The 12,668-nt window shown below is 64.4% G+C and overlaps 1 protein-coding gene across 1 annotated transcript in view; it reads left to right on the forward strand.

Moving 5' to 3' along the window:
• The window catches only part of PIEZO1 (piezo type mechanosensitive ion channel component 1 (Er blood group)), a 52,789-nt gene that overhangs the window by 17,618 nt on the left and 22,503 nt on the right, over positions 1 to 12,668 (forward strand). Inside the window, exon 2 of the mRNA XM_079119223.1 lies at positions 8,121 to 8,216. Coding sequence (XP_078975349.1) covers positions 8,121 to 8,216 — 96 coding nt within the window. The remainder of the gene's footprint in view (positions 1 to 8,120; positions 8,217 to 12,668) is intronic.

Below are 12,668 nucleotides of genomic sequence, written 5' to 3' on the forward strand. Positions count from 1 at the left end.
GCTGAGCTCAGCTGAGAGCCTCCCAGATGCACCCTTTCCTTCAGGCTGAAGGGGTCCCTGAGGGTCCTAGCTGGGCAGGATGTGGAGGGCCATGACCTGTGGGTCAGATGAGGACAGAGGACATGGCCTCCTGTCTGAGGCTGGGGGTGCTCCCTGTGCCCCTCACAGGCCCCAGGGACTGTACGATGGTGGGAGGCAGAGGCTGGTCTGAGGCTGGCTCTTCAGTGGCCACTGTGAGCAGGGCCAGCGGTCCCTCCTGCCCACCCCTGCCGGGCCCCCTGTGGCTCTGCTGGCCCAGTTCCCTTTCCAGTGCTGGGGTGCGGTGCCGGCCACAGGCTTCGGGGCCCCGCCCTGCCTGTTTACCTGCACTGCCCTCGATGGCCACTCAGATAAGCCTGCTGCCTCCTTCCTGCAAGGCTGGGGGCGGCTGAGTGGGGCCGGACTGGATGGGATCAGGCGTCTGGCATGGAATGCCACCCTCCCCTGCCCTGGAATCCACCTCTCCTCCTCCATCTTGAGGGGTGTCTCCTGCGGGTCAGGGTGGCCCTGAGTCCTGATGGTCCAGAGCAGACACTGAGGCCTCCACGTGCCGTGGATCCCCTTCAGGGCAAGGGCGACAGGGCAGTGGGAGGGCTCAGCTGACCGCGGACCAGCCTGGTTGCCCATGGGAGGGGAGTTGACGATTGGGGTTCAGGTTGTCTTGTCTCACCCTCAAGTTCTAAGCACCCAATGTGTGTCCCTGCCCACCTGGGTCTGCCTGGCCAGCGGGACGCCTGCTGCACCTGGGAGCTGCTGGTCGAGGCCTGTGAACAGCCCTCCCTCACGCCCAGGGAGAGGCAAGAGCGTCTTTCCACGATGCTGGGCTGCCTGGCCCCTCCTGGTTGAGAGCTGGGGACAGGTGTTCAGGCCCCCAGGTCCCCTGCCAACCTGTGTCACAGTGTGGGGGCTGCCTCCTGCTGCCTTGAGGGCTGGTATGTGACATGGGCATGGTGGAATCATCTTTGGCTCCCGCCCTCTGGCCCCGCCGACCATACCTGCTCCCAGGCCAGTGACCAGCCCTCTTGCCCCCATCTATTGGGCCATGAGTTGAGGACTTCTGTCCCTTTGTTCTCTGCAAGCCCACCTTATCTGCAGCTGGCCCCCTACTGTCCTGCACCCCTTTGGGGAGTCACCATGGGCTGAGTGTAGTGGGGAAGGACCATGTCCAAACAGCAGGTTCAGGTAGAAGGACCATGGTAGATGTCCATGGGTCCCTCGCTCTTGGGGTTCCCTCTGCCCAACCCACAGTGGCCCTCAGGCCACTCAACCTTGGCCACTCCTGGCTTCTTGATGCCCGTGGTGTGGGGAGCAAGTCAGGCTGTTGGTGACCCACCTCGTGAGGTACGATGAGGCGTGAAACACGTTTCCTGGACCCTGTGTTAGTTAAACCCCAGACGTTTTGCTAATTAAAAGCTCTGAAAATGCTGTGGAGCCCTGGGTGGCTTGGCTGGGCTCCAGGTAGGTAACAGAATGTCCCTTGCCTCTCTCCCCTGCCCTGACCACCGAGGCTCGGCCAGCCCCCATGTGTCCTGGCAGCCACGGGACACGGGTCCCCTTCGGCCACTGCCCCACCCTTGACTTCCGCGGACCCCTCTCCCCACAGCCCTGGTTTTCTCTGCTCTGCAATGAAAGTTCTCAGGTGTTCCGTTTTGAGAAATGTGAAGTGCTCACTCCAAAACCTTCCCTTTCCGCAGAAGTCCCGGGATCCCCAGTCCCCTTCCCTGTGGCTGCACCTCTGCCTGCTCTCCAAGGCCGTAGTGCCCTGACCAGGCCTTGTCCTCAGGGCTGGGGCATGCCCAGGGCAGGCTGGCTTCCCTCGTGCCCTCTGCAGAGCAGGGTGGGCCTGGCCCAAGCCCTCAAGCCCCCTCTGCCGGGGTTTAGCTTTTGTCTCTGCCTTCTGTGGTGCGGGCAGGTCCCAGGTGGGGCCACCAGCCTGACCTCAGCTCCAGCAAGGAGCCAGGAAGAGGGAGCTCCGGTGCCACGTCCTCCCTCTTCCTCTACTCTGCTCTGCTCGGCCCCGCCTGCTGGCAGAAGCCGCGCACTGGTGTTTATGGGGCTCTGGCCCAGGCCAAGTGGGGCCAGTGCTCCTTGGGAGTTGGAGCAGGCTGGGGGGATGCAGCCGGGGCCTGGCTGCTCTGGCTGGCAGCTATCATTTGGGGACTCTGGTTGCCCCTGTCCCTGGGCCCCATCCACTGTCAGCAGAAGGTTGGATCCAGCAAGGTGCCAACTGAGGCCTGGGATCTAGTCCTGCTGTGTGCCACAGGACGCAGGTGTCTCCCTGAGGATTGTCCCCACCCGACCGCCTTCACCAGGGCTCTCCCCTCTGACAGTGCACTCGCTTGAAATCTGGTGATGCATGAAGTATTCCTGTGGGACCCGGGCCTCCCCAGAGCGTGGCGGGGCCTCCTGTGGGACCCGGGCCTCCCCGGCTCCTTGCGTGCATGCTGGAGGTGAGGTGCCTTGGCAGGAATCACAGTGGGCATTTTGCTCTGCAGTTTGCACCGCTCCCTGGCACCCTGGAGATGGCCGCCTGTTAGCCGCCCAGGTGTGTTGGGCACTGGGCCAGGCCTGTGAAGGGGACATTCGTGATTGTCAGTGGCCAAGCAAACACAGATGTCGGGTTTGTCCCTGGTGAAGAGTCAGGAGGGACCGACTGTGAGCCAGTGGCCAGGTCCCAGCACACGCGGAGTCCCACTGTGCGAGGCACTGCCCCCAGCCTCACTGTTGGTGGACGTGGGACTGTGGTTTGGAATGCTAGACCTGCCCACTGCGTCCCATTGCTGCATGGCCCAGTTTCCAGAGGACCCTCAGTGGGCAGTGTGGCTTGTGCATTTTCACAGGCTGGAGGGGAAGGGGTCACAGGAGCTGCTGTGGGCATTGGAGGAGCAGGAGCCCCTTACTTGGCTGAGAAAACAGCTGCGGAAGCAGAGTTTCAGAGAGGCCAGGGTGGTCCCAGGCCAGGCACTGCCCAGGCTTGGAACAACAGGACACTGGCTTGCAGGAGAGCAGAAGGCCATGGATTGGGCAGACAAGACTGGCCACTGAGTAGGGCCTTGGAACCAAGCCAGAAGTTGGAGCCTGGATCTCCTCTGGGAGCTGAGGGGTCACTGTCCCTTGCTGGCCATCCCTTTGCAGGAGAAAGGCAGTGCTGGCCAGTGTGTATGGATGTGCGGCTGAGGAGTGAAGGAGCCTGGGACTTCACCCCCTGTGGCCAAGGGGTCCAGCCTTGCCCCTTCCTGCCGACTAGGGGAGCAGAGGCAGGAGGTGGCCAGGGTGCCTGGCCAGGCCTTTCCGAGGCATCTTCTGGGGTCTGCTGGATTCCCTGGCGCTGGCGTCTCCTGGCCCAGACCCTTCCTGTGGCCGGGGTGTCTGCTGGGGTGGGCCCTACTCTGCCTTGAGACAGATCACCTAACGGGCAGCCTGGGTTGGTTTGCCTGCCTGTGCAATGGCATACGGGGAGCGAGATGCTCCGGGGAGTGGGCAGCGTGGCCGCAGCTCTGCCAGTCCCTCCCCAGGCCACGCCCCAGAACTGAGTGGAACTCCCAGACCTCCACCACGGCCACCCCCCTCTTTGGCGCCAGGGATCAAACCCATGGCTTCAAACACCTGGCACGGGCCTACTTCCGGGGAACTGGTGTGGCAGACACCTCTGTCCTCAAGACCATGCGGCTAGACTCAAGGTGTGTGGGCGTCTCGTACGTCCCGCTGGTGGCTGGTGCCTTGGGACATGAACCATGGCTGCCCCACTCACAGGAGAGCTGGAGGTCTGAGGATGCAGGCTGACTGTCCAGTGGCTGTGACCTACTTCAGGTAGTGGGGGCTCTCCCTGTGTGATGCCATCTTCCCTGGCAAAGACCCCTACCCCACCCTCCTGGGCCTGAGGGTTGGACGGCCTCTGCCCTGCCAGCCCAGCCTCAGGACCTGCCTCTCCAGCCAGATGGGGAGGAGGAGGCAGTGACCCATGGCTATGCATCCGTGGGCTCCAGGCCCTGCCCACCCCCTGACCTCCATGCCCATCCCGACTCCAGTTCCCATGTGCGAAGTCTCTGGCCGCCTGGGTGGTTTCCCCCCCGTGCCTGGCAGCGGCTCTGCCCTGCTCTAGGGACTGGAGGATCACACCCCTTGGCCTGGCCTACTGCAGTCTGGTCCCCTGCTCATCCAATCTCTCCATGGGGCGACTCAGCCGCGGCTGCCTCCTGGCCTGGGGTGGCCCCCTCTCGTGGTGCCAGGGAGCTTGGGCCATCTCCAGCTGCCCCTGCCAGAGGTAGACTGGGTGCATAAGCCTCCCCAAGACCTGTTCCCTGTCTTCACAGTAGAGGTGACAGCGGTGAGCCTTATCAGCACCTGGGACTGCACAGGATGGGCCACCCAGCCCTCTGCCGGCGCTGGGCAGTGGTGCGAAGGCCGTGGGCGTGCCCACCTCTGCTGCAGCCTGCCAGGAGTCCACGCCACCTCTCCTTGGGCGAGAGGCTCGCTGGACCTTCGTTCTCCTCGGCCACTGCCGCCAGCCCCCTGGGAGCCGCCCGTGCCCCTGCGGCCTCTGCACTTCTGCCACCGTCCTGCGCAGGCCACGGGCGCCTGGTGGGGCAGCCTTCCTGTTTTCCAGAGGCTCCCGCAGCACACGGTGGCAGTGCTGCACGCGTCTTACTCCAGCCTGTCCCGCGTGGACTGCCCGAGGCTCAGGGTGGGCTTCTTGCTCAAGTCCCGTGGGGACTGACGAGCCAGGATGGTCCCTGTGGATTCTCTTGTCCACCTGGAGCCTGGGACAGTGCCAGCCCCAGGGGGATGGGTCTCGGGAGCTGGCCAGGGTCTGGGCGTCTGAGGTCCCCTCTGCAGGCCCTGCCTTTTATGGGGACGGGAGTGGGTAGGACGCTCTGGAGTGGCATGTGGTCCTTCATCACCACAGGGCTCTCGTGATTCCAGCTCAGCTCTTCCCTCCTCCCTGACCCCGCCCCAGCTGAGTGGCCTGCACTTCTGGCCTGGGGGTTCTGTGAGTAGAGGCTGACTTGGGTCTTTGGCCTCCGAAGTGTGGGATGAAGGTCCCTGGGGGGCTGGCACGTGCTGGTGGGCGAGAGCCCGTCCGCCATTCCCAGCCCACCTGTGCTGGTTCAGGAAAGGCCTGTTTTCTGAGGTGTCACAGGCCGAAGTCGTGGTTCCAGTAGGAAGGCGGGGCCATGCGGGCTCAGACCCCATCTGCCCTGGTGGAAACCTGAGTCCTGCGTTCAGCCAGCACCAAGGGCAGACGCAAGGCAGAGGCACATCATGCACTTAGAGCCCAGCCGCAGCCCCAGGGACTCTGCCGAAAAGCCTGGGTCTGGAGCCAGGAGTGTGCGCCCCGCACTCTCCCAAACCCGTTCCCTCGTCCAATCAGTGGGGGCAGGTGGGGAGGCCTTGGTTCTCCTGCCTGAGGCCACCCTGCTGTACTGGACCCTGAGGCCATAGAACCGAGGGCAAACAGGCTGGAGATGACACCCCAGAGCCACTTCTCTGGTCTCCACTAGGGCTGGAGCCAGCGGCTTGGCCTTCCCCACTCCGGTCTCCCCAAGCGGGGGTCTAAAGCTGTCCAGGAGCCACCACCTGCCCGATGCCAGCTTCCCGGCAGGGATAATGGCAGAAGATGGAGTCAGGGAGGCCAGCCAGGCCCATGCCTGGGCAGGCCGGCTTGTGCTGGAGGGCCAGGTGGGCTGTGTCTCGAGACCCCTCAGGGCCCCTGAAGCCGGAGCCTTGGCTGGGCCCTCAGCCTCAGTTTCCTCCTCTGTGTTGGGGAGGACACTCAGTCTGGGTGTGACCCAACTGCCTGCCACAGGGCTGCCTGTGGGGGGGGGAGGGAAGGGCCCCAGGGTGGGGCGTGCCCCCTGCCTTCCGTGCCCCCACTGTCGGCTCCAGTTTCTTGCTCTTGGTAGATGGAGCTTGTGGGCGGTTCTTCCCCCCTCCGCCCGTGGGTTGGGAGTGGGTGCGGGGCCCCAGCCCGACCTCGTCCTCCCACGTCTTGCTCTTCTGTCCTTGGCAGCAGAGCCCCGGGACCAGCCCCTGCCCACCACAACTCGGGCCCCAGTTCCTGAAATCCTTTACGGAGTTCAGAGGCTGTTTATCTTGGTAAAACGTATGTTCATAAAAATTCCCCTTCACCCACCGCAAGTGCCCAGTTCAGGGGCGACACTGCGGTGTGGCCACCACCACCGTCCAGCTCCAGAGCTCTTGTCTTCCTGCATGGAACTCGGCACCCTTCAGCCTCAACCCCCTCCCTCCCCACAGCTTCAGGGGCTGCTAGTGGGTGGGCTGGGCTGGCCAGCGAGGGAGACACCCCGGCCCTGCTCCCCAGGCCTGTTCTGCCTGCAGGATGCTCCCTGGCACCCACACCATGCTGGACCCTGTGGCAGGCTTGGACCACCATTACTGGGGCACATGGGCTCCTCAGAGGCAGCATCTGCCACAGGAGAAGGTCACTTGAGTGGACGACTGGTTGGGTAGTTTGGTGGATGGACAGATGGGTGAATAGATAGATGGTGGACGCCTGGAGAAGCCCCCCGCCCCTGGCCGATACAAGGGTGGACGTCTGCCGGCTGCGGGGACAAAGCTGGACTGACCCTGGTGCTGAGGGCCAGACGCGGGGCTAAGCACGCGGCTGGAAAACGGACTGAGGGAGGCTCTGCTGAAGTGCATTTCCCTCCTGCCTCTTGGGCCGGATCAGATTGATTTTTTCTTGATGAAAGTGTCTGATTGTTGAAAACTTCAAGTTCAGGGAGGTGAGCCGTAGCCATTGCTGGAGCATGTGCAGGAGGAGGAGGCGCCCGGCTCCAGGAGGCCGGGCGCAGGATGCCGAGGGGAGAGGCAGGAGGGCGCCGCCCGCCGGGACTCTGCTGCCAGGTCTCCCAGGGTTGGACGTGCGTTCTCCAGAGGCCCTGGGGAAGGGACTCTCTGGGTGGGACCCCGTTCTTGGGCAGCGAGGGGCGGGATGGAGTCCTGACCAGGGCTCCACGGGCCCAAGGCAGTCCCAGAGCAGCGGGCACCTGGCTTGTTTTAGGATGTCCCCCACTATCACCTCCCTCCCGGTGGGAACCAGCTTTGCTGCCAGCTGATCTCTGAGATCAGACCAGCTTGTTTTGACCCTGGCTATCCAGAGTTGCTGCCATTGGCCCCGACTCGGCCACCATGGGCTCCTGGTCCTCACACTGGGGGCCTGTGGGGACTGAGAGTGGGTGGCCCCCTGAGGAGACCACTCTGGGTTCAGGCTTTGATCGTGTCCCTCTTGGTGGGATGGTGAGGGTTGACGTCACCTCCACTGGGCACAGAAGTTTGGGCTGTCTGTGTGGTGACATTCTGGTGTGGGGTGGGTCAGCTGAGGTCAGCATGGCTGGCTCCTGGGGGCAGGGAAGTGGCTCTGGTCCTGGGGTGTGTACTGGCGCTATGTGGTGGGACACAGAGGCCACTCCAGGCCTGGCCTGCCCATTGCACCCCAGGGAAGGCTGGGTGCCCCCGCTCCCCTAGTGCCCAGTCCCACCGCCTCGTTCCTGGGCAGAGACTGGCTCAGCTCGTAAGTGGCAGGCAGGCCTCCTGCCCTCTGGCTTCCAGTACACTGCCAGCCGGGCAGTTGTTGTCAGGACGGTGTGGGGATAGCACGGGGACCGGGATCTGGTCACTGCCGTGGGCACCAGCACAAGCACCTGTGGGCAGAGTGGTGGGGGGCCAGTCAGTGGCCTGGCAGATGGAAGACAGAACCCTCAGATCAGCAGGCAGGTAGGGGCACTGGCTGGGACGCAGCCCCTGGGAAGTGATGGCAGAAGACGGGTCAGTAGGCGCTGGGCAGGCAGGTGGGACCGAGGCATTGTGTGTCCCCATGGCCCCCGCGCAGTAGGGCTCCTGGAACCAGACCCCCAAAGTCAGTAGCACCAGGACTGGCTTCAAGGCTTCAGCTTTAAGGAGGAGGAGGAGCAGGTTAGAAAACCAGTCACAGCTGGCACCCCTCTGAGGGCACTGCCCGGGCCGCAGCATGTGCAGGTCACCGATGTGGTCACCGTCCGGGACATGGGGTGGGCGGGGCACCCTCCCGGCTGCCGTGCTAACTGCCTGTCTCCCTCCAGCCGCCTTGCTGCGCATCAGCGCCCTGTCTCTGGTCTACCTGCTGGTCCTGCTGCTGCTACCCTGGCTGCCAGGCCCCTCGAGGCACAGCACCCCAGGTAAGGCCCAGGACGGAGCCCAGCTTCCCAGGGGCTGCGTCCCAGCCAGCGTTCTGCCTGCTGTTCTGAGGGTTCCGTTTTCCACTGTAGACCTCTAGATGTTTTTCTGCTGATCACTTGGGACAGGGCCACGTGGAAGGTGATGGGAAGGGTAGTGGGGCAGATTCCCCCTTGTTACTGGACGTCCCAGAGTGAGGGGCCCCTGGGTATCCCATCCCTCAGAAGCCCAGACCCACAGGCTGGCTGCCCTGTCGCCTGCCAGGACCGCTCTCCCCGTCTCCCGGTCTCCCCGTCTCCAGTCAACCCGGCAGGCTGCTGCCCCATCTGCTCTCCTGCAACCCTGCCCGGCCAGGTTCTGTCTGTTCCCCTGGCATCCTGCGGCCTTGGTGTCCCTCCCCACCTCCTGTGCAGGGACTTTGGTGACTGTGACTCATCCAGGGTCTAGCTGGGTAGGGATGCAGCTCACCGGGTGGTGGGAAGGCCGGCAGCCAGGGCTGGCGCGGAGGCTGGAGTGCGCTGGTCCCAGCAAACTTGGGAGCAGAGGCTCACAGCAGGAGGGCTGGGCCCCCGAGGGGACCTCCACAGGGCCCTCTGCCTGCCTCGTAGCCGCCCCGTGTCAGTGGGAGCCTTCCAATAGCAGGATGTTCCCAGGCGCATCCCCGAGGCTGCCCGAGGTGGGGAGGGCCCTCAGCTGGCCTGTCAGCTTGCGGGTGAAGAGGCACCAGGCACAGAGGGCCCTGGGAAGGCAGGCGCCAGAGCAAGAGGCCTGACCCCGGGCAGGGCTGGGGGCTTAGGCTGTGTAGCTGCTCTTGTCCCTGGGAACCACCCTTCTGGAGGTGCTGGACACAGCAGACTGGCTGCTGAGGGACCTCCAGGTATGAGTGGGCTTCCAAGTCACCATGACCAGCGGGCTGCAAACCACCGACCTGGCTCTGGAACTGAGCTCGGGGCTGTGGCAGCTGGGGGGCCTGGGGCAGTGGCTTCCCTGACTCTCCTGGCTGCTGGAGGCGCCATTTCCTGGTGCCTTCTTCCTTCAAAACCAGAGCTGGTCAGCAGACTCTCATGTCCTGCTGCCTGCCTACTCTTCCCCTCTGGAGACCTCGTGAGGCCCTGCCCGGGTGGTGGAGGTCAGCTGCTGCCTTCACTCCTGTTGCTGTGTGAGGTCATGTGCCACAGGGGCCAAAGATCAGGACAGAGACAGCTTGGGGTCCGCTGCTCTGCCTGCCGTAGGTGAGGATCGCCTCCTCTCTGGCCTGCCTGCCTCTCAGGGTCCTGCCCAGCGCGGGTGTTTTGGGGTGGGCCCTGATCTTGGAGCATGGGTAGGATTTGGGGTCCCCAGCACAACTGGAGTGCTACCAGCTGCTGGGGCGTGGGCCTGGCCCACCAGCGTGCACAGCCTGGCGCTGGGCAGAGGTCTGGTCCTGGAGCCAGTAGTGGGAGGCAGTCTCCTGCCAGGCAGGGAGGGCTCGTGGCCGAGGGCTTGGAAGGCAGAGCTAGGAGACTTCCCCGTCTGACCCTCCATCTGTCCAGCCTCAGAGGCCCTTCAGGGACAGACACTGCCCAGTTTTTCCGGGCGGGAGAGAGGAAAATGTGAGCCTGGTGAGTGTCTGCTCAGGTTGACGGCTTGTGCAGCCACTGGCTTTGGCCTGGCCCTGCGGAAGGTCTGACACTGCCCGTCCCTGATCCCCACGTAGGCGTCAGCCAGGCCCTCGGGAGTGGGGCCTGGGCTTTAGCTATGCAGGGAAGGGGCCTCTGTGGGCCGCGGGCAGCTCTTGGGGTCTGCTCCCACACCTGCTGCCATTTAGGGCTTGGGACGTGCCACCCCTGCCTTGGAGTAAAGCCTGCCCAGGCTCCTCTGCTCTTTGAGACCCTCACCTGCACTGCAGGGGTCCTTCTCCCTGCAGCCTCACTGGACCCTCTCCCTGGCCCTGTGTAGACTCAGTCCTCTGCTTCAAAAGCCCCCCAGCCGTGTATGCCAGGAGGGCTCTGGCTGAGCTCTTGTGAACTCCGAGGGTCTGGGAGTCCCAGAGCAGGGTGGGAATGCCCACCAGCTTGGCAGGCATGTCTGTGATGGAGGCCAGCCCCAGCATACCTGGCCGCCGCACAGGACGGAGGCCTGCACCAGCACCTGCTGCCCAGGGACACCAGCCATGGGCATGCTCTTGGGCCCCTGGGTTTATCTGGGACTTGGCCCTGAATGGACCAGAGGGACCATGCTACCCAGCCTCTTCCCCTGTGGCTGGGCTCAGACCTTTGATTTGGCCCCTGACCTCTCCCCTGTCCACCCAGCCCTGGATCTCCTGTGTGGGCTTCAGGTGTGTGAGGCGCACCCCTTCCTCAGCAGGTGGCACCCAGGGCCCCTCTCTGGTCACAAGCAGACTCATGACCCAAGTCTGGCCCTTGCCCAGCCGGTCAGGAGGTGACCCTCGCCCAGCTGGAGGCCTGCAGGGCAGCCCTGATGGACAGGGAGGCGGGCTCAGAGGGTGGGGGCAGGACAGGGGTGGAAGGCGGAACCTGGGTGAAATACAGCAGGGAGGAGGGCGGGAGACCCCTGCGCCTGTGATCTGGGGCTGGGGGTCAGGCACCCACCCAGCACCCTCCCAGCCGCGGGAAGGCCCCGCCTCCAGCTGCTTCCTGTTTCCTCAGGGAGCCCTGCCAGCACCGCGGCGAGCCCCACCCCTTCTACTGGGGGGGCTCTGGGGGGACGTGCTAAGCCCCTCCCCTGTGAGGAGGGAGTGGGGGGTTCGCCTGCCCTGGCCGGTCCAGGACAGTCCCTTCCACTCCACTCGGCAGGCAGCTGGGCCGAGGCCCAGACAGCAGTTGGGAAGAAAGGCTACTGGGCGGCCTTGAGCCAGGGCTGTGCTCCGTTCCCCAGGACCGAGAGCCAGGCCTGGCTCCTGCGGGTCCTTTCGGAGCTCAGCCTGGGCCTCAGGGCTGACAGGAGGGAGCCAGGGCGGCCTGGGCAGTGGGAGTACTTGTCTGCTTTCTCTCAGTTTCCTCATCTGAAAGATGGGAGGTTGGCTGCAGCCATTCATGGGTTTGCTGTAGGGTGGAAGGGCCGGTTCCAGGGTACACGGGGCAGCCTAAGGGCCGAGCAGGACCCCTGCCTCCAGCTAGCCGTCGGGGGAGGGGCTCTTCCGGGCATCATACCCAGCTGCCTCCATGCTGGGGTCTGCTCTGCAGGGCCTGCCCGCACTGGTCATCAGCCAGTGGTCATCTAGCCCCAGCCCTCCTCCTGCTCTGCCTCTGCCAGTGGTGCCTGTTCTGCCACACTCAGGGCCTGACCGCCGGGTCTGCAGGGCTGGCTCAGCTCCTCTAGAGGGCACGCCCCACGCTCATCTCCCTTGGAGGCGCCGAGTCTTGCGCCTGCCTGACTCTCCAGGCCTTGGCACCAGAGGTGCACTCGTGCCGATCCTATCCTGTGGCCAGGCTGTCCCCCATCCATCCTGTGAAACCCTGCCCCAGCATCGGGCATCAGGGAACACTCAGGCCACGGTGGGGTGCTGCTTTCCCCTTGGCTCGGCTCGGCTCAGCTCAGGTGGGCAGCCAGAGGGACAGAGCATGGGGCCGAGAGTTCATGAGGGGCCTCTGGGGTGGACCTGCCCCTGCAGAGCAGTGGGTGGGCCTGGTCTGCTGGGCAAGCCCTGGCAGACAGGCCCTGAGGCCAGTTCTGCATCTGTTCCCACTGTGCCCTAAACTAGTGAACCAAACGACATTGGCTCTGAGCGTGCTCACCTCTGGGGAGAGGGCTGGGTTCCATGATGACCCTGTCTCTGTGGGAAGGGCTGTGCTACCTTGAAAATCAGCAGTGCTGGCTACTGGCTGTCTCTGGGTTGGACTGGGTTGGGGCAGTAGGTCGGCCCACAGCAGAAGCAAGGACCTGGAAGCTGGTCCCAGCTCCCATCCAGCTACCCAGCTACTCAGAGCAGAGGTGAGGCCAGGGCCCCCGACTCTCCTGTCCCTGTGGCTGAGGGCCTCCCAGCTGAGTGGGCTGGTGCAGAGCGATGGCTGGGAACTGCAGAGCAAGGCATGGGTGGCCGAGTTGTGACCACGCATCCCGCCAGCCTTTCCCCCGGAGGTCCGAGTGGAGATGCACGTGGCTCCTGGCTGCGCCTGGCACACAGCAGGCCCTAGCCGAGGGGCTGCCGTGTTTCCCGCGGCTCCGTGCACCTGCAGGTGCTGAGAGCGTCTCACCCGGCGGCGGTACCCACTGCCCATGCCACTGCTCTGGGCCGTGCCCCTGCCCGTGCCCTTGTTTCCAGCCTGCATGCAGGACAGACAGCCATCCTGAGCGCGCAGTGTGCTGGCTCTTCCCTCCTGGTCCTCCTCGCTGTTTGCAGGGCCCCGTGGACACTTGCTGGATAAATGCAAGAGCTCAGTCCCGCCCCTTTCCTTTCCATGCTGCCTGTCCCCTCTGCAGCACTCTGGAGGCAATGTGACCCTGCAGCAGCA

The sequence above is a fragment of the Sciurus vulgaris genome (assembly GCF_902686455.1).
Source record: "Sciurus vulgaris genome assembly, chromosome: 17".
Classification (NCBI taxonomy): domain Eukaryota; kingdom Metazoa; phylum Chordata; class Mammalia; order Rodentia; family Sciuridae; genus Sciurus; species Sciurus vulgaris.